General features: G+C 39.2%; 3 protein-coding genes across 3 annotated transcripts; 2 read left to right on the top strand and 1 right to left on the bottom strand.

Annotated features, from left to right (window-relative positions):
* The first annotated feature begins 6 nt into the window (after window positions 1-6).
* On the top strand, window positions 7-2,665 carry slc35b2 (solute carrier family 35 member B2). Its single transcript, XM_015025750.1, has 3 exons — window positions 7-221; window positions 315-475; window positions 786-2,665. The coding sequence occupies exons 1-3, from the start codon at window positions 143-145 to the stop codon at window positions 1,710-1,712; spliced, it is 1,167 nt and encodes a 388-aa protein (XP_014881236.1). The 5' UTR covers window positions 7-142; the 3' UTR covers window positions 1,713-2,665.
* A 9,302-nt stretch (window positions 2,666-11,967) lies between these two features.
* Window positions 11,968-17,175, bottom strand: hsp90ab1 (heat shock protein 90, alpha (cytosolic), class B member 1). The gene is made up of 12 exons (XM_015025748.1): window positions 17,065-17,175; window positions 15,075-15,218; window positions 14,747-14,953; window positions 14,493-14,652; window positions 14,276-14,409; window positions 13,890-14,195; window positions 13,644-13,809; window positions 13,349-13,539; window positions 13,089-13,236; window positions 12,732-13,000; window positions 12,313-12,646; window positions 11,968-12,229 (listed from the first exon to the last, which is right to left on the bottom strand). Exons 2-12 carry the CDS (start codon window positions 15,216-15,218, stop codon window positions 12,117-12,119), a joined length of 2,172 nt encoding a protein of 723 aa, XP_014881234.1. The 5' UTR covers window positions 17,065-17,175; the 3' UTR covers window positions 11,968-12,116.
* Window positions 17,176-18,835: 1,660 nt separating this feature from the next.
* Window positions 18,836-26,388, top strand: LOC106942469 (RNA-binding protein 25-like). Its single transcript, XM_015025749.1, has 9 exons — window positions 18,836-18,977; window positions 19,456-19,552; window positions 20,606-20,820; window positions 20,960-21,017; window positions 21,602-21,762; window positions 21,963-22,151; window positions 22,253-22,336; window positions 25,514-25,785; window positions 26,208-26,388. Exons 2-9 carry the CDS (start codon window positions 19,474-19,476, stop codon window positions 26,371-26,373), a joined length of 1,224 nt encoding a protein of 407 aa, XP_014881235.1. The 5' UTR covers window positions 18,836-18,977; window positions 19,456-19,473; the 3' UTR covers window positions 26,374-26,388.
* The last annotated feature ends 47 nt before the right edge of the window (window positions 26,389-26,435 follow it).

Raw genomic sequence — 26,435 nt, 5'->3', positions numbered from 1 at the left:
TAAAACATGACACTTTCCTTCACCCCCTTTTAGGGTTTGGCCTGCACTTGTGCACCTGTTGTTCCCCTGCGCAGTAATTGCAGAAGATCCCTCGTTGCTGAACACCTGGCACGATGTCTGGTTCTTCCGTTTCCTCGTCAACATGCTGGGATACGCCACCATCATCGTCCCGGGATATTTCCTCATTAGCTACTTCAAACGCTCTAATTACCTGGACAGAGGTTTGAGACGTTTAGTTTCTCTGAACGGACTGTTTCTCACCTAATTCCTTCCTTGAAATATGTCTTTCTTTTTTTCTGTCCCTTAACGTTCAGGTAGTGGGTTTTGCTATCCGCTCATAAAGACCTGCGTGTTTGGCGGCGAGGACAAGAGCAGCCCGTTGGACGACGTGCCCGTCTCCAGCAGGAACGAGCCTGATTCAGGCTCAACGGTCAAACAGGCTTTAAAGTTGATGTTTTGCGCAGCCGGACTTCAGGTAGGGGGATCCTCCCAGAACCAACAGTCACTGTAAACATGGAGCTGACAATGAAACTATGTCATATTTGTTCTCGCACAGTGTACGGGCAAGAAATGGATTCACAGACTTAATTCTAAGCTGCACTTTGTGAAAAATAATTCTTAACCACTAAAACTAAATTGTCCAAACAATCAGAGCACTTTTCAGACTAAATATTCATTCAAGTTTTATTAGGCCAAGCTTCAAATTCGCCACACTTATCTATTCGTTTTCTAATTAACATTTGGGTCTAGGTCTGATGAGCTAAAGTTTGCCATCTTCTTCTTAGGCTTCTTATCTGACGTGGGGAGTCCTCCAGGAGAGAGTGATGACTCGCTCCTACGGAGCCGTAGCTCCAGACCACGACGGCGAGAAGTTCAAGGATTCCCAGTTTTTAGTCTTCATGAACCGCATCCTGGCGCTGACCGTGTCTGGACTCTGGTGCATGTTGTTCAAGCAGCCCCGCCACGGCGCGCCCATGTACAAGTACTCTTTCGCTTCGCTCTCCAACATCCTGAGCAGCTGGTGTCAGTACGAGGCCCTGAAGTTCATCAGCTTCCCCACGCAAGTCCTGGCCAAGGCCTCCAAGGTCATTCCTGTCATGCTCATGGGGAAGCTCATTTCTCGTAAGAGCTACGAGTATTGGGAGTACTTCACCGCCGTGCTAATCTCAGTCGGCGTCAGCATGTTCCTGCTGTCCAGCACGACGAGCAAGCACCCATCCACCGTCACCACGTTCAGCGGCGTCGTCATCCTCATCGGCTACATCGTCTTTGACAGCTTCACGTCCAACTGGCAGGACAATCTGTTCAAGTACAAGATGTCGTCCGTGCAGATGATGTTCGGGGTCAACCTGTTCTCCTGCCTCTTCACCGTCGGCTCGCTGCTGGAGCAGGGTGCCTTCTTCGAGTCGCTGGCCTTCATGACGCGCCACTCGGAGTTTGCGTTCCACGCCGTGCTGCTGTCCGTGTGCTCGGCGTGCGGACAGCTCTTCATCTTCTACACCATCAGCCAGTTCGGCGCTGCCGTCTTCACCATCATCATGACGCTGCGCCAGGCTTTCGCCATCCTCCTCTCCTGTTTCCTCTACGGCCACTCGGTCACCATTGTCGGGGGCTTCGGCGTCGCCGTGGTTTTCGTCGCGCTTTTCCTGCGGATGTACGCGCGCAGCCGCATGAAGTCGAGCCGGCAGCCGTCACTGCCGCAGAAGGTGTAGCGCTCCGGAGGCGCGCCAAACTACGAAGTACGACCACGTTTTCTGTGGTGCTGTTTGTCTTTTTGTTTGTTTTGCATTTTGTTTCCTAGTTCTTTTAATGCTTTTACTTTGGATGGTTTGTTTTGCTTTTGTTGATATTGGTACAAAAAACGGGAGTTTTGACTGTCACAGATGCCCCTAAGGGGCCAACATAGCATAATTGGTCAGAGGTTTTGAGTGCCTATATGATTGTCTTACATTTTAAACTCCAAACAGCCTCTGGAGCTCTGTCCCTCTTGAATTATGTGTTTGTTTTTGTACTTTTAACCACCATATGTGGCTTTTGCAGCCAATTTAAGGTAACTGTATGCCTCAGCATTAATCAACGCTATCCAAGAAACACAATAAAAGGGTTAACTTTTTCTTAAAGATGCTTTATTTATCTCTGGGCCACAGAAATACCATATAAACGGTTTCATGCTGAGAATAAACGTCTGTGACTTTATGTAGAATTTTATATTTTAAAACTGAAATCACAGTTTTGTAAACGCATTAGATGCATTTCTGTTAATATTTCAGCAGCCTCCGTTATCATATTTCGGGGGGAAATAACAAATGGACTGTAAAAAGTACATCATTTTAATTAGACATCATAGTACCGATTGCATTTTTAATTTTAGTTTGGTTTTAAGTTTAAAACACCTGGTTAAGAAAACAAAAAAAAACTTGTAAATATGTCCTTTATTTTCTTTCCAATGAGCTTCTCTGTTTTTTTTTTCTTTTCTAAAGGACTGACTGGTTTGTTTTTACGTGAATGTTTGGATGAACACTGTCACAAAGCTGTGAGCTTACTGTAGTTTTCAGATCAGAATGCACACATGGGAAATGCAATGTTAGTGGTACTTGGTTTTTATCATTCTACTACTTTTCTTTGGTAAATGGATTAATAATAAAAACCTGTTAAATTAACGTGACATTATCTGGTGAAGGTTTTTTTTTTTTTTTTTAAGGGAACACACCGCTTACTGATGCAGCGCCCCGCAAAATTATTCAGATCCCTTTTGTCACTTTAAAACCAAACACTTGAATGTGTTTTGTTTTTTTTATGTTACAGATTGTAACTGTGATGTTTTTTACAAATAGAAATCAGAAAACATTTGGGGTACATTTTTACTTTCCTCCCTGTACTAATGAAACCAACAATTACTGTCAGAAGTCTGTGATGGTGCAGTTGGGCCATTGTTGATGGGAGAAAAAAAGAAGTACATATTCCAGAAAAAAAAAAACTCAAAAATTTTGAGAGTACTATCAGAAATTTTCTAGGAAAAAAAATAGGACATTTCTGATCTTAAGAAGTTGAAAATTTGATAGAAAAACTGTGAAAATTTTTAGATTTTCCAAGTTTTCTCCTCTTCCAGTCTTTGTTTTTAGATAAAGAGGGTACAATGTGTTTTTCTTAAATACATTTTAGTATAAAATATATATATATATTTGGCTGGCAATCACTGTTGACTTTTATTCCCCAAAGACAAAAATGGTTAGACACATGAGACTAAATTTCAACTTCTTGTCTGAACACACCAGATCTACAGTAAAACATGGTGGCAGGATCATACATTTCTTCAAGCGCAGCAGGAAGAGAACCTGGTTGAGGCTGTTAAAAGACTTGAGATGTCATTGAACACGTGCAAGCTCACATTTTGAGACGATTTCCCCTTCATACAGATGACTTGTGTGACAAGAAAAGGGCGATGTTTGGCACTGTAAAAGTCTCTGAATGCGCTGTCGTGATGTGGTGGGAGTTTAGTTTGCAGGGGTTGGATGGTCACACCAAATCAATGCAAAGCCCCTCAGATTGATCAGCTTTAACTTTATGATTTGTTGGTGGCTTTCTCTCCCAACAAGCATCACTGTAGTCTCAACCAGATGACGAACTGCTAGCTTAAACCCATAATCAAAGGTACAATTCATCTATTGGCGACTCAACACTTTCATTAAACACTTCATTTGTATTTTGACTTCAGGACACTTTAAATTAGTAATTTACTTATTTTTCCACATGCTAAATATTGTTTTTTTGTACTCATTCCACTCTTTCTCATTCGGAGCGACGCCAACCAGAGCTGTTTTCGAAATACGTCTGAAGTGCTCTTTGCATGTTGCACGGATGCATTAACCAATCCATTCTTATGATTCACCGAAAATCAAACTGAAGACCGGGTTTGACTGTGAAGTGTGAGAAAACGTTTCCCCCTTGTTCATTAATCTGAAGATGCTAGCGGGGAATTCCCCCCCGGCTCCTCTTGTTTCAGAAGATTTAATGTAACGCTGCTTCATCGTCACAGCATTTCCAGTGCTCTTTTCAATAATTCAAATGAGTTACCAAAAGACAAGAAAGGTCAGATGGAAGAGAAACCACAGACACATTGCCCTCTGATTTCAGCCCCTGGTGGACCAGTCACTTTGAACTCTGGCTTTGACTGCAGGGACAACCAAACCAAGAACTCTGACTCTTCATTGGCCACCATGAATTATACAGCTGTTTTAAATTAATCCGGAGATTCCCAAAATAATCTTTACATCTTCAACAGCACCTGCTCTGGAGGAGAGGTTAGAGGTCATACATCATCATCTTCACCACTTTCCCCTTTCAGTTGTCTCCAGGCTTGCATCTGAAGATAGTTACATTCATTTCCGTTTCTGAAAGTTGAAAATGATGTAAAAAAAAAAAAAAAAAAAAAGTCACTGAAGAGTGGTATTATGTAGAGAGAGAGGTTGTTTGAAAGCAGTAGCGTGGAGACCAAATGGCACCCTACCTAGGGATTTAAAAGCCCTCCCTGCTGAGCCCAGTCAGCCAAATGACTGGAAAAATAATAAAATTCAAGCACAATGCAGCTGATCGTCATACTTTTCTGTCTGGTCTGAGCAGCATTGCTACTTTGATTTAACTATCCAGTACCTATCCAGTTTCTCTCGCCACAACACTTCACTTTCGCCTTGCTGTGCTTGCGTAAAAAATAAACGACAGTGACTGGAATAAGCTGAAAATTGGATATTTTAAGGGCCCTATGGAATAATTTGCCTCCCTCACCCCCCAAGTTAGCTTTTTATGATGTAAACAAATGAAAAACATGATAATTTAGGCATGAGCTTCATTTCTAGATTATCTGTATTTCTTTTGACTTAGCTGCTCCACAGTAATGTAGCTGTAAAAAAAAACAAAAAAAAAGGTTATTCTGAGGACCCTGTCAGAATATTCTGACTGGCAGTCCAGTCAAACCAGCCAATCTGTGAATCCGTCTTTTCTTTCACTGTACCTTTTCCTCCTAAAATGCCCTGATCCTGTTTAGAACAAAGTAAAGGCAATGATGCACAAACTGTTGACACTGAAAAACCAATCCCAAGCACTGAAGCAGCTAATAAAAGTGGAACATTTACAAATAGGAGGTATAACGCCTTAAACTTTAGCCTTGTGGACAGAAGAAAAATGAAATGTAAGAAACCCTTTTCATTCCACCAAGAATATTACAAACAAGATGACTTCCATTAAGCGTTTGCGCTAATTTCCCAGAAGTCTTTGCACCACCGTGAACAAATTTTGTATAATTTCGCCACATTAGAGGGTTTCAAGCATAAACGACATATTTAAGATCACACCACTGCTTCTCAATTGTATTTAAAGTCCATACTTTGACTAGGCTGTAGGAATCATCGTAATGTTTTTGGTAATTATGAGACAAGCTTTTGTTTTCTTATTGGTCAGCTGTGGTTTTCCTCTTGCAACTGCGCTTCATTTCTGCCCAGGTTTTTGTTGTATTGTTGGGTTATAACCGAGACAAGTGAGGCATGCAGTGCTTTAGATGTTATCCTTAGTTCTTTTGTTATGCTTGGTTCTGTTTTCTCTATTTGTAGATAATGGCTCTCACTGTGGTTCATTGGAGTCCCTCAGCCTTAGAAATCAGTTTCCAACCTTTTCCAGACCGATAGTTGCCAGCGACTTTGTTTCTCTGCCCAGATATTGGGCTGGGGTGTGGATTGTGAAATGAAACCAGTCCAAAATTGTGGTTAATTACAAGTTAATTCATGATTTAACAAGACTGGTTAATAGTTTTCACATATGGAGAATTTGGTTTGGATACACTTTCTTCCTCTTTGATGACAAAATCATAGTTTCACAACTTTTTTTTCTTAATGTACTCAGAACATTCTTGCTTGTCTTCTGATTTTAAAATGTGTTTGATTCTCTATAACATTTCACTTATACAAATAAAAGTCAAAACAGTTGAAATCTGTAGTTTTTCGCTGCTGTATATGGTAGTGAATGTTTTGTTTCAGACGGGTGTGGCTTTAAAGGCTATTTCTGTGCATTTTAAAATATTTTATCTGCTTTAAGAGCAATAAAAAGACTGTTGTGGTTTGACTGTATTTCACAATTTCAGGAAATCTGCCCTCTAAGGCTTTTGTAAGGCCACAGTCACAAAGAGCAACCTAAATTAATCAGGAATTTATTTTAGTATCTGCTACATGAAAAGAAACCCAATTTGAGTGCTAAACAACAAAATGTCCATTCGCACAGTTTGAGTTATGTGCGCCTAGGGATTTTTAAACCAGTTGGACCAGTTTCCAGTTTTGTTGAAATTCTTCTTGCTCAAAGCTGGTCTTGTTTTTCAATGACTGAGCTGTCAATGCAGTTTTAAAAAATGATCAACAAACAAAAACTGTGCACAATGGCTAAATATGTACAGAACATCACACTCATGGGTTAAAACTTTAGTCTTAAACAAAATACTGTGACAAAATAGATGTGTACATTTAACATATTTTTCTTTTTCTATGATATGATATACTGTGTTTTTAATTTGTAATATATTTAATATGCTTCAACACAACAACTAAGATAAATTACTGTGAATTGTACATATTTACAATAATGTAATTACTTCTTAAATCAGACATGATTTGCTCCAGGGTGTCTGCACATCCTTAAAAAGTCTTAAATTAACAAAATTCAGGTCTTAAACTGTTTTCAATTAATTTAAAAATAAGTTAGCTTTTGTTACGTTAATTGTACGTCTTATTTTTTTTCTGGCAGGACTATTGGTAACACTTTATTTGAAGGGGGTTGAATAAGACTGTCATAAACATGACATAACACCTGTCATGAACATGAATAAGCCTTCATGAATATTCATGACTATTGTCATAAAGCGTCATTCGGTAAATTATGACACTTTTAATACAAAGTTGACATTATTCAAAATGTCTTTGTTATGACAACTTGACATTAACCAATAAATCATTACTGTTTAAACTTTACCTTTAATAACATAAAGTTACCTAATTTTTAAAGTGCAATCAGTAATACTTTTATAACAAATTTATATCATTATGTCATGTTAATGACAGTGTCATGACAGTCTTATTCAACCCCCTTCAAATAAAGTGTTACCGGACTATTTAATCTAGTAGTCTTTTTTTTCTCGCTGGATTTTATTATTACATGAAAGTTTGAGTCACAAGCTGACATCTGCATTCTGTGACTGGAGGCGGTTGCCGCTAGCGCTAGCTAACTGCTAACATACCCTTGCTAGCTAGCTAGTTAAGTTCACTTAACTACAGTTATCAGGACTCTCTGCTGTTGAACATCTGTCGAACTTCTGTCATTCATGAAAATGTTTATAAGATGCAAATCTCACTTTTTCACATCAGGATTATTCCCATCATTTGCAGACAAATGCAAAACTTAAATAAGCAACTGAGAAAATAACATGGAATTAAATAAACAAATGACTCAAATGATTAGTTTTTACATTTTGTCAGACTTCTTTATTTTTCTGTTGAATTGTACATGTGTGCCACACTATATTTGGGAAACATTTTGTGATACTTTTTTCTGGTTTCATGTTTTCTGGTTTGCAAATACCTGGCATTTCAACAAGGGTGTGTAGAGTTTTCATATCCACTGTAGTTTCGTTGTTGTCGGGTAAAGTCTTTGAACCAGCCATTTTTGAATATTTCACACCAGTGCTAGCAGGTGTGTTACCCCAATCATAATGGTGCTACTTTCCATTTTTGATATTGCACAGTGATTTTCTCACTTCCACATGTGTAACTTTTCTCCCCACATGGAAAGTGGAAGTGTTATTGGTCGTGAATGCTGAAAAATTCCTACACACTGGTTCTTTTAGCAGCAGTTGAACCACAGCATTTCCATCACCGCCACTCAATGCTGTAGAGTGAGAGTGGAGAATAAACACTGAGTGACAGACCACATGTGATTGTTCGCTCCCTTTTAGCTCATCGTAAAGGTTACTGTGGGTGTTTGCATCTTATACCTCATGATACAGGGCTCGAATTCTCTTCTGCAGGCCATTTTTTTATCATCTCATCTAGCTTCCTTTCTTCTTGATGTGGGCGTCAACGCTGTTCCTGTCGAGTGTTTATGAGGTTCAGTCAAACCCACCACCCCCTGACGTAGCAGAAATGTTTCAGATCATGAGTAGTAGTTCTGTGTTTACGCTCACATTGAGCCTTTTAAATGTCACTGAAACCTGATAGCACGCTGGCATACCGGATATAATGTCAAATTTCACCTTATCTTCTTGAGACTGTATTTGTAACTCTGCTCATGACTGTAACTCTCTGTGGTCGTCTGTTATCGTTGATTGTGAAACAGAGGTAACTAGTAATCGATGGCACCATGACACATGCCAAAGGCACACAGATGCGCTAAGCAAAATATGTCAGTTATTAATCATAGATACTGAAAGACTCGCCAACGAGAGTCATTTAGTTTGATGGTTCCCACATTTAAAGGTGATTTAGCTGCATTACCAGACACGTAGAGCTGCAAAGGTCACAAGATGCATTCATACCTCAAAGCCCACTGACACACCAGGACCCCCCACTCTGAAATATTTCAATTTGCATTTGTGGTTGAGAACAGATTTACACAAGAGACTCGAATATTTCCACAGGAAGCCTTTTGTTTTGAAAGGAGGAAAAAAAAATCAGGTCTGAGCATTTCACCTTTGAACTGAATGAAAATGGAAGTACACGCTGACTCGTGATGACTTTCACTGGGATTGTTTCCAGTAGCACTCGAGAGATTTGATAAAACGTCCCTTTCATGTTGCGTGATTCACCGTTTTCAATCTTGACCCACTGCCAAGAACAGAACGATTTCTTCATATTTGTCACCAAGCAAAAACTGATAACGTGAGATGCAATGATTTGAGAAATTCTCCACTGATCTGGTGTTTTTTTTTTTTTTTCCAGAAATGTTGAGACCACATATACGGACAGATACCAACAAAACCCTCACTGTGTGTCATCAGCTTGTATTGATTTTAAACCTGTTAAAGTTCAAAGCACAGGTTTAAATGAGTGTTGCTTATATGTCATCCAGTAAGCCGCCCGTTTTTTTAAAAAAAGTAGGTTACTTTAAAGCTCATTTCCTGTAAAAGAAAACATTCAGGTAATGATACATACATGTTTCCCCTGAGATCTTAGATTTAGCAGCCTTCAAAGAACTTTCTGTAAAGTTGTTTGTTACATGCAGTGTTGGGAAAGCTTCACAGAAAGTACTGTAAAGGTTCCCAAATGCCTAATTTGTAAAACCCTAGGACTTCCAGCTAACCTGGAAGCTTTTGGGAATTTCTTTAATTAGATATCTGGAAATAGAACCCATTCGGATAAATTGTGGGGACATTCCTCAATAGTTACCTGAAGGACACTGAGTAAAATCTTTAGAGAAATTGAGAGGCATTTTTATTAAAGTGGGTCTCTACCCAGGGTGGACCCTGGTAGGAGCTTTTTCACTTTTAATCTGTAAAATCAGATTTAATATTTCATAATGTCATCAGACAAACTAAAAATATAAATTGATGCACAAATTCTGTTTTGATTATTTAATACAAATAACATTTTTGGTTTGTTCTTCATTCAGTGAAGTTACTCACAGTAGGTAGAGTATCCAGAAATTATACTCATATAGGCTTAATGATGCTTCATAATAATATTACTAAAGCAACAGTAAAAAGGAAGGTGCAGTAAAACTACTAGTAAGTCTACTTGCTCAGGTAAATGTAACTAGTTACAAAGTAAATGTAGTTACTAACCACCTCTGGTGTTAACATTATACTCAGGAACATTTTAAATGGAAATTTAATTGATAGAAAAGAACAAAACAAAGTAATGCACAACTGTAAAATGGAAGAAAATCATGGACTATTATGAACTTTTAACAGAACAACTATTTGTTTTTGGTAACCTCTAAAGTGTTGCCTACATTTATATTCAGTTGCTGTGAATCAATACTGTGTAACATTTTTGCTGCAGTTACCGCTGCACGTCTTTCCAGAGCTATGCACATCTAGACACTGAAATATTTTTCAGGTATTCGAAAACCGGCTCAGACTCAAACAGGTTGAGGAAAATTATAAGCATCGCTGCTAATTCTCGGCAGGATGGAGATCTGGACTTTGACTGGGCCATTCTGATTGATTTAATCTAAAACACTATAAAGTGTAAACTTTGAATATTATTTTGGATTTTAAGCCTGTTTTTAACTTTTCCTTAACTTTAGCCATGAGCTATCTTCTTTGTTTCTCAGTCTTCTATGGCGAACCTCTGAAGGCTTCACAGAGGAGATCTAATTTTCCTGAGGTCAAATTAAACTCAAGAGGATTAGAGAGTTTTCCTTTTGCATCACTGCAGCTGCACATTAACGTTTTTTTTTTTTTATAGGCTCCAACATATTTTCCCCAATAGTCTTTTAAAACAATAGTTGTGAAATTTAATGTCAGTCACATGCAGCAAAAATCTTAGCTTGAGGAAGTGTAAAAATAGTCCTTTTTTTTCTTCTAAATGACACAGATGAAGTTCCCCTCAGCTACTCTGACTGTGGCACACGAGCGTCAGTGTTGAGGGAGAGACACCTACATGTCAGTTTTACTGACAATAGCAGAAAAGCTGCCGGTGCCACCCCCTCATACATTTGTAAGCACATGACTTCCAGGAAACCTGTACGTGATACATTTCCCCCTCAGCAGCGTAGCTTATGGCTCATACTTTCAAGATATCTGTGCTCTTGGTGTACCTTTTCATGCTTTGCTTTTTCAGATTTCTCTAAAATCATAACTGATATTCGCCGCCCCCCCGCACCATTATTAGGTCAAGAGAAATGGTGCCATGTTATAAGAGTACAAAGGGGTGAAAATAAGCTAACCAGTGCATTTATTTATTTACAAATTTGCTAGTATTATGTTTGCTACCAGAAAGAATTCACACCCTTTAACTTCCTTTCAAACAGTTACAAAGCAGATCTTAATTTTCTTCTAGAAAAAAAAAGAAAAATACAGTTGGGGTTGTCCTGCTGCATAGCAACTGTGATTGAGGTTAAACTGGTCTTTTTATCTTAGATTTTATGTGCAAGTATAATTCATGGTTCCAATTGCACATCATCCAGGTCCCAAAGCAGTTAAGAAACCATAGCAAACACCATGCTAGAATGTGGGTATGCTGTTCTCATTTGTATAAAGTTAACAGGGCACAACTTCCACCCAGTACACAGTACTGGAAGGATTTTTAGCAGATAATCTTGTGGGGGATTTTGGTCAGTCACCTTTCCCCGATTCAGTTCAAAGAACAACTGATGAGAACTGAGGAAAGATGGGCTTGGGGTCTAGATATCGCACTTTTCAGCAAGTTGATATTTGTCAAATATTTGTTGGACTTGAGGTAGAAACACATAAGGGGGAAAAGTAGAAGTCATTTCAACTTCTGTATAAAATCTTCACACTCAATAGCTGAGCAGTTTGCCCTTAGATGTGCAAGATGCTATGGAAACAGCTGAAGAGGTGGGACCAGCAGAGATCTACATCCTAGAGCTGCATCTCCCCCTAGTGGAGAGATGTGGGGTCAACAGTCAATATAGCCAAATATGAATTTATAGTTTCAAAGTAAGTGCATGAAGCAATGCACCTTACCAATGAAGGAAGAGATACAAAGTAAGGTATTACATCTTTATTTTTTTTTTGCAAAAAAACAAGACTTGGAATACAGTTGAACCTGCAGTCGGGCAAAGGAATCATACAGTCTTCTCTCCATGCAGCATTGCACATAACATTACCCCTTCCCAAGAGACTCTGGACTTTGATCATGGAATGCAACAGTCCTATATTAGAACATTTACCATTAACATTTAAGTTGGAACATTACTTTAAAAAAAAAAACAAAGGTCACCTTAAACTTTCACAGCAAAAATGAAAACTGCTTCTCTTTAAAGGTCTTGCAGTGTTTGGCTCCAGTAACGCCGGACCTACACTGCAGGAATGTTTAATAATTTGCAGTTACTGCACTTTAAAAGGATGAACAACGGCAAAAGTAGGGCTAAAGTGTTTGGAATCTGAGTGAAGGGTCGGCTTAATCAACTTCTTCCATGCGTGAAGCATCGTCGTCTCCTTCTAGAGGCGGCATCTCTTCTGGGACAGATGTGGAGGTGGCCTCCTCTGTGGGAATATCCTCATCGTCGATACCTAGAAGACGAGTAGTTGTTGAATCATCTTTGAAGTACGAGAGATAAATGAAGCTAGATAAATTAATTTAAGTGTGCCCTTACCCAGGCCAAGTTTGATCATTCTGTAGATTCTGTTGGAGTGGGTCTGTGGATCATCCAGAGAGAATCCAGAGGACAGCAGGGCCGTTTCAAACAGCAGAACCACGAGGTCTTTGACAGCTTTGTCGTTCTTGTCAGCCTCGGCCTTCTGCCTCAGGGTCTCCATGATTGGGTGGTCTGGGTTGATCTCCAGGTGCTTCTTGGCCATCATGTAGCCCATGGTGGAGTTGTCCCTGAGCGCCTGGGCCTTCATGATCCTCTCCATGTTTGCCGTCCAGCCGTAGGTGCTTGTGACGATGCAGCAGGGGGACGACACCAACCTGTTGGACACTGTGACCTAAAGAAGGTGGGATGGAGCGTTAGAGGATGAAGTTAAACAATCCCAACACATTCAGTCTAGTCAAACCTTCAAGTCGCCAAACCTTCTCCACTTTCTTGTCCAAGATCTCCTTCATGAGCTTGCACAAGTTCTCGTATTTGGCCTTGTCGTCCTCCATCTTTTTCTTCTCCTCCTCATCCTCCGGCAGCTCCAGACCCTCTTTGGTAACGGAGACCAAAGTCTTTCCGTCAAACTCCTTCAGCTGCTGCACGCAGTACTCGTCGATGGGCTCGGTCATGTACAGCACCTCGAAGCCACGCTTGCGGACGCGCTCAACGAAAGCAGAGTTTGCCACCTGATCTTTGCTCTCGCCTGGAAGACGGAATGCAGACATAATCAGCCGAGACATTTTTAAAACAAAGCCTAAACATCAAAGACTTTGTTCATGACTGAAGTTTACCTGTGATGTAGTAAATTGACTTTTGGTTCTCCTTCATGCGGGTGAGGTACTCTGTCAAGGAGGTCATCTCATCTCCAGACTGGGAGCTGTGGTAGCGCAGCAGCTCTGAAAGCTTCTTGCGGTTCTGGGAGTCTTCGTGGATTCCCAGCTACACAAAGGTGTGGAAAAAAATAATCATTAGCTCCCTCGACTATCTAAACATGAAATACCAAGTATTGTTTGCGGAGTCTAGAAGTCATTTTTGTTGCAGTGTTGGGTACCTTGATGTTCTTGGAGAAGCCCTCGTAGAACTTCTTGTAGTTGTCTTTGTCCTCTGCCAGTTCTGCGAACAGCTCCAGACATTTCTTCACAATGTTCTTGCGGATGACCTTCAGGATTTTGCTCTGCTGCAGCATTTCTCTGGAGATGTTTAGGGGCAGGTCCTCAGAGTCCACCACACCACGGACGAAGTCTGATGGGACAAAAGTAATAGCTCTATCATTTTGTCCTTTAATGTCGTCACTGCTTTGGTTTACAGCCAGGACTATTCCAGAGTAAAGGAGACCTATAACTTACTCAGGTACTCTGGGATGAGCTCCTCGCAGTTGTCCATGATGAAGACTCTCCTCACATACAGCTTGATGTTATTTTTCTTTTTCTTGTTCTCAAAGAGGTCAAAAGGTGCACGGCGGGGAATGAAGAGCAGGGCCCGGAACTCCAACTGGCCTTCCACTGAGAAGTGCTGTAAGAGAGTCAAAGTTCATTTTCACTCCAATTTAGTCTCTGATTCAGAGTCTGCCATCTTCAAGAGGTTCTACATACCTTGACGGCCAGATGATCCTCCCAGTCGTTGGTCAGACTCTTGTAGAACTCGCCGTATTCCTCATTTGTGATGTCGTCAGGGTTTCTGGTCCAGATGGGTTTGGTCTTGTTCAGCTCCTCCTGATCTATGTACTTCTCCTTGATCTTCTTTTTCTTCTTCTTGTCCTTGTCTTTGGAATCCTCTTCATCATCTGACCCTACGTCCTCGATCTTGGGCTTGTCCTCGCCTTCTTCCTTCTCCTCCTTCTCGGCTTTTTCCTCCTCTGCCTCGTCGTCGCTGATCTCCTTGTCACGTTCCTTCTCCACCTGCAATATGCAAAGTCGGTTTAAAACGTTTGCCAATTAACAGTTTCCACCAATCAGAGGGGAGCACTTTCAGCGCTTACAAACAGGGTGATGGGGTAGCCGATGAACTGAGAGTGCTTCTTGACGATCTCCTTGACCCTCTTTTCTTCGATGTACTCGGTCTGGTCCTCCTTCAGGTACAGGATGATCTTTGTTCCACGGCCAATGGGCTCACCTGGAAAAGCACATATTTATTAAGAGGGGGGAAACAAAAAAGCATCTGCAGATTTTAAGACTACAAAACCTCAGGACACACACCGTTGTCAACCTTGACTGTGAAGGAACCTCCAGCAGACGACTCCCAGGCATACTGCTCATCATCATTGTGCTTTGTAATGACGACCACTTTCTCAGCAACAAGATAGGCAGAGTAGAAACCCACACCAAACTGTCCGATCATGGAGATGTCAGCACCAGCCTAGGAAAAAGCAAATAAAAATTCAGCATTAGTTATATCATTTACACCCATCAGGTTTTAAATAAAATTTAACAGCTAGGCTTTGTTTGAGTACCTGCAGGGCCTCCATGAAGGCCTTTGTTCCTGACTTTGCGATCGTTCCCAGGTTGTTAATGAGGTCGGCCTTGGTCATACCAATTCCAGTGTCGACCAGGGTCAGGGTTCGATCCGCTTTGTTTGGGATGATGTCGATTTTCAGATCCTTGCCGCTGTCCAGCTTTGTCGGGTCGGTCAAGCTTTCATAGCGGATTTTGTCCAGAGCCTGCGGATGCAGAAAAGTTAGATTTGTTATGCAAGGTGTGTATACTGCACATTCACTGACCTAAAAAGCTGGTACTCTCACTCAAGGTTGTACAGTGAGAACAGAAGACTTGCTCACTTACATCAGATGAGTTAGAGATCAACTCCCTGAGGAAGATCTCTTTGTTGGAATAGAAGGTGTTGATGATCAGGGACATCAGCTGAGCAATCTCTGCCTGGAAGGCAAAGGTCTCAACCTCCTCCTCTTGGTGCATTTCTTCAGGCATCTGCACAGAATATTGAGATGTGAGAAATTCAAATAATTGCAAATAGACTCTGATTTAGTGAAGGTTACTAGTGATGTACCACAAGTATCTGAGTTGGGTGATAAAATTCATGATTAATCATGCATAAGTGACTGGGGGGGAGGGATTAATGAACAATCTTTATTAATGATTGCAATATATCTAGAACAGGACCGGAGTACAGTGAGGATGGAGCAAACTGTCAACAGTAAGTTAGGATGAAAAACAAGACTTCTTACTGGAAGATTCAAATTGAACAGATTTTTGGGAGTCAGACAGAATTGTATTCAGGGCCTCAGATATACAAAGTAAAATGCAAATTTGTATCAACAAACTTTAAGCCCTTTGCTGCTCTTCAATACCACCACAGTTATGCTGAGGCAACAAGTAATTCTACGAAACTCAATTTTTTTGGAGTAGAAAAATAAGATCAACTACTTTTAGGTGCTTCAGAAGACAATACTCCTAAGAAAGTCAATAAATTTCCACCTTTAAAATTCTATGATGTAGAACAGCTTAATTATGCACCGATTATGTGCTTAAAGTCTACAACTGTTTCAAAATCAGATCAAAAATGAACTTTGAAGAAAAACAAAAAAGCAAAACAATGTATTCCACAAGACCAAATTTATATAAAAAGTGTATATTTTAAAGGTGTGAACATTTGGAATACCTAATGGTTTAGGAACGTTTAACAGTAAGGATGGATAACCACATGATTCCTCCCAAATCATACCATATTGAATTTATTCAATTTGAAACTTTAAAGCTAAAACTAAATTTATAAAACTACATGGTCTATCATCCTTAACATGGCACATCAAATTCTTGAAGGAAAAGATAAGTACAGCCGATCGCAGATTATAGTGCGTTTTTTATAACCGTCCCAACTTTATTAAGTTGGGACCGTTTCCAGCATTAGTTACTACACATTAGCGGAAGTGTCCATTAACAAACATGGCGTCTGTGCCTAGACAATGAAACCGAAAACACGTGCTTAGGAGCTGCAAAACGGCAAAGTTATTACACTTTACTGTAGAAACGGAGTCGGGACTGCCTGAAACAACCCAACGCAACTCCATAAACATAATGACTAAAATCGGGACCCATCAACTCGGACAGCAAGAGCTCCCAAATCCCAACGGTTGGCGTAACAATCGACAGTTTGATAAACGGCCGTTTCAAAAACCGTTGGTACGCTCAACGTTTGATAAGTTTCCAGCACAAAATCTACGTCGAGTCTTCAATCACCTCATTTGTCCACTAGCTATTAAAGTAATTTAAAATTTAAGAAAACCGTAGTGTAGTTTAAGCTTGAATCACGCTCTGTGTTCAAAACGTATTCTTCGATTACATAACTGAAATTTACGTGTGCCTCGTAACTGAAATTTTCGTATTAATAAATTTAACGTAAAATCTCCCCCTTCCCAGTTTTGTGACCACATCCAGACATTGTGACCGTTAATAGTTTTAACTGCAAGCCCACTGAAGTCCATTAATTCAGAGACGTAACCTCCACCCCACCTGCCTGACATCACAGTGCAGCAGTGCCGCATTCACGTTGCCCAGCATCACCGCTCAACAGACTGCATGTTTACAGGACAAATACGAGTATAAGCGAATTAAACATCGATCTTCAACTTCATGGGTATTCAGTTAGCTCATATGAAGGCCTATAGCGGCTTCCAACGAAAAACTGCGTTTAACGGTTGACATGACTCATGAACTCTTAATCAGCGATGTATTACTACAAAACTACATAGATAGTTTAAAAAATATTTACATATATATTGTCTGCGTTAAAATTCGGAAACACTGGTGTGCGTACCTTGTTAATTTAGTTGAATTTTCTTGAATAAAATGCAACAAAAGCGTAGTCCCCTGCGCTCACTGATGGGAGAAAAAGGAAAGGAACTTTATGTTACAGCACAGGGAGTCTTTATACACGTGGGTTCCAGTGTATCCATCCGCGGCACCTCTTTTACTGCAGCCAGGCTTTCAAGTAATGGCAAATGTAAATACAGCTGGAAATGGAATTAAATTTACTTTATACTTAAAGTAAGATAAACTGGGATTTTAAAATGATGAAAATTTACATTATTAATATTTTTAACTATATAATTTACAATGAGTTGAGTGAGTTCAGTTAGCTGTAGTGAAATTATACTGCTGAAGTACGAACAACAACAAAAACACACTCATTAACAACCAAACCTCCAAACGTTCTAATAAACAAATTGTGCTTTAATAATTCAGTAAATTAAATCTTCTCATCTCGGCGTGCAATTATCTCCATCATGTGGCAGTTTGAGGAACAGCTAAACATTAAAAGAGACGACATTTCTGGACATTAAAGATTATGTCTTAAAATAGAACTGCAAAGCAATCTGCATATGACAAAAGAGGTCACAAAGTCTAAATTCAGAGTACGCCATTGCTTACTGTGTAATTTGACAAAGAACACAGATCTTTTTAATGTGATGGATGGATATTTCGAAACACGGAGGGTGTGCTTCGTTTGTTCTAGCGCTTTCCATCAAAAACCCGCCCGTGAGTGACGTCACGAAGTTGTGAAGGGGAAACGGAAATGAGTAACAGGAATTTATTATTATTATTATTATTATTATTATTATTATTATTATACCACATATCTAGCACTAATAATAATAATTAATAACAATTATTATTATTAGTGCTAGATATGTGGTCTTCTTCACTTGATGATTTATATTATTTCTTATTTTAAAATATGTGCTACGTTTTGTCTGGAAATAAAGTGAATATGTTATTACCGACATCTGGAATAAAAGATTATAGGACTTTCCTGTTTGTTAATAAGGGGCGAAAAACTAGTATATTCAAAAGTTCTGACTCTGAACGTTTGTCTGTAAAAATAAAACAAGGCAGATAAATGAAAACCAGATCGTTTACTAATTAATTTAGATTTCTAAAGCTGAAGTTTGAAAATAAAAATACTTTTTATTCGCTAAGTCAGTAAGGTCAACGCTTGAGCAGAAAGAATGGAAATAGAAAATGTGACATTTTCCCACCATGATCTTAGATGAATATATATCACAAGCGACAGTTCACACACATTCTGTTTGATATCTCAAGATATAGCATGTGCTGCAAAGATTTTTTTTTTATTTGGAACGTAAACAAATGCTTGCCAAATTAATTGCCTCTGATAACAGTTCTTTATTTAACAGCATTTTATTGTTATATGAAATTATTTGGAATGTATTGGATCCGAGTCTGATGGTTTGGATTGTATTGGAATTAATTTTACTGACTTTAAATGAACTTGGGATTCTATTATTTTGAGATTTTTGACATTTTTATGCGTTGCGTGCTGAGGGACAAGAAGGGTTGGGACCGCTGCTTTGTAAGTGTCTTCCGCTGTGAATTCGTGTAATTTGGAAAGCTCTCCTTGTAAAACTGTTTGTTAAAAAATACAGTCCAATTAAATGTGTGGGTGACCTTTTGATGACTTTACCAAACTGGAAACAAAATGTTGTCCACCACGGTGGGAAGTGGAATACCCTCCGCCTGAACAGCCACATCCTGATACACAAAATAAACGCACTTACCCCGGTGCGCAGAGCGCATGCGCGAAAGTGATATTTGAAGGCCGCGGCTAGCAGCAGTGCTAATCTAACGTCCTAAACGTTGGCGGAATTATCACCATAATTAAACTCTGTATAGTGGATTTTATCTTACTGCGCGCCACTTGGTTTTGTGGTATGTATACATTTACATTTGAGTTTTTTAAAACGTATTTTTAGCCGATTAAAAGCCAGTATTGTAAATTAGATAAGGGCGACTGAGGCTAATGTCAGGTTAGCATTATGTAGTTGTGCCGGGTGTAGGAACGTGCTCAGTGCTAGCTTTAGCCAACTTAGCTGCTTGTTTTTAGTTGCCACGCTCAAATTTACTTAGCAGTTTATGAAGCTTTGGACTTCACAGCATTAAATTAGTTGATACCCTCCAGATAAACGTACCTATTTTTAAGTAATTTTCCAATTGAGTCGAATAAAATTCATTGCCGATTTCTGGTTAAACATTGAGGTAATATAGCAGGAAGTGTTTCTTTTTGTGTGCCCTAAACGTTACAAACTAATGTAGACACAATTACTGTATAATATTGATATATTTATATATAAAGTCTAAATAATCACAATTGATAACATGATTAAAGGTGTTTGTTTGTGCTTTTTAGGTCATAACCACATTCAGAATGTCCTTCCCCCCTCATTTAAACCGGCCGCTGTTGCCCCCTCCTGGGATACCTCATCAGTATGCTGGCTTCCCCTCAGGTAATCAGCTACATTTATGTATGGAACGTTGATTTTTGTGTAATTCTTTTAAAATGAGTACAATAGATTGGTGCTACTGGAAAACGCAAAAAATAGTAATCGACCTCCTCTCGATATGGTACAAATAACAAACAAAATTTTTTATTAAGCCAGTTATTTTCATTTTTGCTTAGTTGAATCACAATGGTCACCCCTGATGAAATATTGTTCCTTCACCAACTTATAACTCAACCATGTGCCTTTCTACTTCCAGTTTATAGCAGTGTACTTACACTTAAGTATCTAAATTATTTTTCTGTAGGAACAATGGAGTTAAATTGTCTTGAAATGGTTCTTCCTGTTCTCACCAATCTCATGTATTACTAATTGTCACATAACAGTTTCATTTCCTTACAGTACACTAGAGCAAATTACTTAAAATCTTCAAATGACAGAAACTACAAGGTTGTTGTAAAGGAACAAAATGATCAGCAGCCAATTTATTTTTTTCAATTTATTGAGAAGGTTATCAAATAAACAATAAGAATATCATTTTTACATGTTAGGATAACTATGGGGCTCTCCATTCAGACTAATTTAAAATTTGACCTACCTTTAAAGCAGGGGTGTCAAACTCCAGTCCTCGAGGGCCGATGTCCTGCAACTTTTAGATGTGCCTCTGCTGCACCACACCTGAATAGAATAATTAGGTCATTAGCAAGGCTCTGGAGAACATATCCACCCACACACACACACACACACACACACACACACACACACACACACACACACACACACATAATTTAAGAAATAGAACAGTTTTAAAAAGCAATTAAAAATTTGCATTTTGTATGTAGTCATGAGACTGAGTTTCCAGATGTTATAGATTTATTTTTGTTTAAACAGAGTTTTATCATGGAATGAATTGTTTTACTGCCCTTCCTGATAGCAAAAAAAACTTGCATCCTGGTGGGTGTTGTTGGATTTGCATGTTCTCATGACTTTTCTTAACACACATTTTGTTCTTGCAGCTTTGTTTCTGCTTTATTTATGCATTTCCTCTGCCTGTTTTAGGAACTCCAATGATCCCAGTTCACATGGGCATCATGGCCCCGGCCCCTGCAGTTATGGTTCCTTCTGTTCCGGTCGTCAGTAAGCCTCCTGTTCCAAAGAAAGACCTTTCTGCGATGCGAGCCAAGGACGAGGAGAGCAGCGGGCCCACAACCACAGTGTTTGTAGGGAACATATCGGAGAAAGCTTCAGACATGCTGATCAGACAGTTGTTGGCGGTAAGACGAAGAAAAGAAATGAAACATTTAAGATGAGCTCAGCTTTTTATTCAATCTATCAGATAAATAGTAGTATTTATAAATATACAATATTTCTTATTTTGTGATACGGATTTTTCCTTTTGTCCCACTTTTGCAGAAATGTGGTATTGTTTTGAGCTGGAAACGAGTTCAAGGAGCTTCTGGAAAACTTCAAGGTAATTCAGGAATTCAAGCATCATTATGTCTTGGAAAAGTAATTTTTTGTTGTTGTTGTTGTTGAGTAGTTCAGCCTTATTTTCTCGTACTATGTATAACATGCCTGTAAGATATGTCCAAGTCCAAATTCCAATTCTGCTTTTAGCAACACAAAATGTGAATATTTAGTTCTCAAATGCCCAAAAGATATCCTAGAAATTTGATCCTAGATAAATATAAAATCTGGCAAAGATCTGTTGGAACTGTGGGTTAAACTGTTGCTTGTTGTAGTTTACAACATGTATTCCTGGTCACCTGGTTGCCCCAAAACCTGCTCAGGTTGCCAAAGGAGTTTTACACCAGAAACAGTAAATTAGTAAAAAATGTACTGCAACCAGTTTAGGTTCAGTACAATTAACATTAAAATCCGTAGTTAATGGCTTTCTTTAAAGAACGTCTTGGTTTCCTGAACACATTTTTCCGACGGTACAACTAACCTGCCTTTGGTGTTGCTCGTTTCTCGGTTAGGATTTTGCTTTCAACCCCTAAACCTCTGTGTCTGTTCAGGCTTTCACATCTCGTTTCATTAACTTATCTGTTGCAGCGTTTGGTTTTTGTGAATACAAAGAGCCGGAGTCCACCTTGCGAGCTCTACGGCTGCTTCATGACCTGCAGATTGGAGACAAAAACCTGCTGGTGAAGGTGGACGCAAAGACTAAAGCTCAGCTGGATGAGTGGAAAGCCAAGAAGAAGACAGCAAATGGGGTGTGAATTAGTTTTGACATGTTAATAATAATAATAATAATAATAATAATAGCCATTCTTTACTCCAAGAATGTATCATGCACATGACTTCATATTTAACTTTTAAATGCATGCATACACACTCAAAATAAAATAGTCTGTTGTAGTGTCTTAATTGGAGGGGGCCTCGATAATAAAGCTTGGATGATTTTGTGTTTCAGCAAAATAAGAAGGAACAAGAAGAAGGAGGTGACGATGTGGAGGTTCTTGATGAGGAGACGAAGAAAAGAGATCAGGTAGTGAAAGACGCCATCGATGGATTGATGCGGGAATACGCCGCAGAACTCAACGCGCCTTCGCAGGATGACGACGCTCAGAGGCGAAAGAGAAAAAAGGAAAAGAAAGAAGAGGTAAACCCAAACTCTGTTCTGTTTGGCATGGATTTTGAAATTAATTAATATATCAGTTTAGGAATTGAGACTTTTTTTTTTTTTTCCCCCTCTTCCGATAGGACGACATTAACACCATCGACATCGAGGAGGACAAGCGGGACCTGATTTCCAGAGAGATTAGTAAATTTCGCGACACTCACAAGGTAAAGTGGCTTCATTTATTTTGCAATTGACATTACAGGTTTTGGACAACAGTTTCTCACGTAGTTCACTTCTAGAGTTGGCATATTTTAATTAGAACTGATGTCTGTAACCCGCATCCACAAATTGGCTCCACCAAACATTTACACCATATGCATTACTGCACATTTAGCTTAGCAAAAAAAATCCTTAGTGAAATTCTTAGGTGTGACCTTTTCTAGATCCATTTCTTCATTCATTACACAAAATGCATGGAGACAATGTAAAGTTACATTAAAGCTAATCTATTCATTAAACCCCACCATTATGATAGTGATCATATGGTGACTAAAGCAAGATGAATCTCAGAGCTTTGGAAAAAGTTGCCAGGATAGGATGTAAGTATCAGCCTTCTTTTCCTTTATACATATACTGGGCGTCCCCCTCTTGAGGACTTGCATTGGGGCAACTGCACACTTCCTTTGCGACCAGGGCTAAAATGGTTGAATTTAGTCTATCATATACGGTAATACAAATGACATATTGGCTACGTAATCATGAATGTATTGGCAGGTCCCTGGAAATGTCCAGAGTCAGTGAACCTGTGCAAGTTCTCCATAAATGATGGTCTGTCTTAATGGTGTTCATGTTGAAGCACAAGGACTCAGTAACCACTGCAGTGACTTTTGCTGTAACCTTTATTATGCTCGTGTGAGGTGGGGGCGCCCTCTCCACAGCAGTATGATGATCTGAAGACTGACGAGGTACGTGCTCTATGTGTGTGAGAGTGAGTGAGTGTGTGTGTCAGGAAATCTTTTCTTTCTCTCACCTACTCATCATATAAGGAAATAAATATAGCATTTATTTTCTTATACCAAATAAATGTTAGATTTATGAGGAAAGGGATAAAAGAAGCACATGGTTCTTCATATAAATGAAAAATAAAAGCTCTTTAATTATAGCATGATCTCATCGATAGAAGTTAAAGAATATTTTTTCAACTATAATGTTTATGTAGTGAAACAAAAACAAAAGACCTGGACATCAGTGTACTTCTTACAGAGGTAAGTAAGAAAAACAGGCTTTTATTGTGGAACATGGCATTGTTGAGCCTTTGTCTCCCTAAAGAGGAATAACAGTTAGTGTCATTAGTTAAAAAAGAAATACAAAAACCTCAACACTGCAATAAGTTTTTCATTTTTTCCTGAAAAACATTCTTTTAAATATTATTTTACCTCTTCCTTTTGTTCAGTATTTAGTTAGATGAGTGATGTTGCATTTGGAATAGTTAGTAGTAGTTCTAGTTTGGTGAAAACAGGCCAGATGGCAAATGTTTTTGCTAATTTATGACTGGAGATGCAGAGATGGTTTCTGTGGCTGATTTTGGTTCACAGATTCTTTTTTCCTTTAGTTTGCTATTTCAATTCATCTTTAAATTGAAATAACACAAATAACTTTTATGTTATTTGTACTTTTACAAATAGCATAAAAATACCTTTCTCTCCCCCGGCCCACAACTACTGGATAAATTGAACAGTCTTCACAACAACGCTTATTGTAAAATATAACAGGTTTCAGAGATGCTTCTCTGCATCGCTTAGAATCTGCAAATAGTCTTCCCGGTTTTGCCACAGAGGTATCTATAAATAAAACCCAACTAAAAATGGCTACAGTAACTTTGTCTTGCTTAATATTAGTTTTAGGAAAATGCTCACAATTTCTGGTATTAAGTTTTTAGTCATTTCTAGTAAGATCGGAGGCAAAATAGTGTGCATATGAGACATAGATGGTGAGCAGTCAACATTACACAGCTACGCAGCTCAACAAGTTTTACCTAATGTTTCTGAATAAAGAGGGCATGAGTTGAAATTTTATGTAGCCCACCATCTTATAAGTAGGATTAGAGTAACCAGCCAATTTCTCTGTGCATCTTTCGTCATGACTTTTTTTTTTTTTTTTTTTTGCTGTTATCTGGCAGGAATGCGAGAATCATTTAGGACCTTATGTCTTTTTTAAGGATTATGGAGACCTGACTGTGTATTGCTGTAGGTAGGGGTGTTTGGGAAGCATCAAAACTGGACAGAGACATCCAGAAAGTCATGGTTCTTTGGTAGCAAATTTTGCATAGAGAATAGACCAATCTCATGTCTGGATGGAGAGTAGAGCACAGGACAAGTCAATGAAAGATGCAAATTAATGTCAGGATAGTAAAGTAATGCACTTTAAAAACAACACCTTTAGATGTTAAGGTCACAATTTTGTCACGTTTTCTTTTTCAACTTGTATTACACCCAAGGCTTTCTGTTAGTCTATTCGCTGCAGTTTGTCAGTTTCCTTTCTATAACAGCACAAAGTAAGATAAATGTTTTTTTCCTGAAGTGCCTTCAAAGCCTTGTGTGTAATTCAGCTAAATTGTATGGTTGGTGTGTGTGTGTGTGTGTGAATAGTCAAGAAGAGCAGCTGAAGACTTCTGCAGGGGTAAGACTGCTTCTACAATTTCATATATCTGTGCAGAAATGTAACTAATGTTCATTTGTTGATGTAGAGCTACTCCAAATGCGGTGTTAGCCACTAAATGAAAGGCTATTGTTGATGATTATGTTGATGCTTAAGCAAGACAAAAATCCCATAATGTTTTTCCCTTATATACCGTGTGACCTGCTTTCCTCCCAGGCCTAACTTAAAAGGCTTGTAGGGGCAGCGAAGGCCTGAGTCCGTAGTTCAACACCTGTAAGTCACAAACAACTAGTTTAACCAAAGACTGATGCCTGTTTCTTGTTTTTGTTTTTTTTTTGTTTTTTTTGTTTTCCTTTTTTTCCTGAAAGAAGGGATCTTAAGGAAGAAAAAGTATTTTTCATTTGCTGCATTTTGTTGTTACGAATGCCAAAAGTCAAATGTGTTCCACAGATCCTGCTATTTGAGTGGTTTCCAGTTACATTCTTGCTAAAATCTAGTTTTATCCTTCACCTTTTGAAGCAACAGAGCACACCATGTTGCTTTAGATGCAGAAAGTCTCTCTGTGAGTGGGAGTCTTCTGTGCCATCAGATAGGATTATGGCTTCATAGTTATTAGGGCATGTTTCTTGGAAACCTCTCAAACTCTGGAAACCACTTGATCTGTGTACATATGAGAGCTTACAGCAGATTCCTCCTGGATGTCAAGTGGCAAATCCTGAGCCTGTGTGTGTTTTGCTCTGCAGAAACTCGAAGAGGAGAAAGACAAGCGGGAGAAGGAGCGGCTGGAGTTCGAGCGCGAAAGGAAGGAGCGAGAAAAAGAGCGAGAGCGGGAAAGAGAGCGGCGGGATCGCGAAAGGGAGAAGGAGCGCGAGAGAGAAAGGAAGAGGGAACGGGAACAGGAGAGGGAGAGAGACCGCGACAAAGAGCGTGACCGCAGGAACAGGGAGATAGAACGAGAGCGAGACTGGGACAGAGACCGCAGCCGTGACCGGAGCGCCGAGCGCAGCCGATCAAGGTGACGTAGATAGATGCACACCTGTTACAGCCAAGGACACTTTTGTGAAGTAAAACGTTCAGTATGAACCTTGAATACGTTGAGATTCTTATTTGAAATAGTCTGATTTGTAGTCTGCATCTAAAAGTCTAATCATTTGTGTAAATGTGTTTTGTGCCATTTTAAAGTGTTGCTGTGTTGCTGCTTAAACCTGCCTATCACAGTATTTAATGGCTTTTATCAGTTTCTATTTATAGAACACATTTTGTACAGTTTTATCAGAGTTGATGGACAAAGAAACTATCAAGTAAATCATTAAGTCAGTGCAGACAATTCATTTTCTGAAGATTTTAACTTTTTTAACTTGTTTATTACACATGGTCATCTAAGGGGATATTAAAATCTAATGTATCGAAACCTTTTTTCTTTTTTTTTTTTTTAAGGGAATTGAGCCGAGACAGAGAGAGGGAGAGAGAAAGAGAACGGGAGAGGGACAAGAAGCGTGACCAAGAAGATGAAGAGGACGCTTACGAACGTAGGAAGCTGGAACGAAAACTCAGAGACAAGGAGGCGGCATATCAGGAGGTAAAAAAAAAAATGCATGATTAAAGGTTGTATATCAAAAGGTGTTCGATCTGTTAAGATATAATTTCTTTTTCTGACTGTAACTA

Source organism: Poecilia latipinna, unplaced genomic scaffold, assembly GCF_001443285.1.
Source record: "Poecilia latipinna isolate Pla-1442-1.1 unplaced genomic scaffold, P_latipinna-1.0 Scaffold4302, whole genome shotgun sequence".
Classification (NCBI taxonomy): Eukaryota; Metazoa; Chordata; class Actinopteri; order Cyprinodontiformes; family Poeciliidae; genus Poecilia; species Poecilia latipinna.
This window is presented reverse-complemented; position numbering and strand designations above follow the sequence as displayed.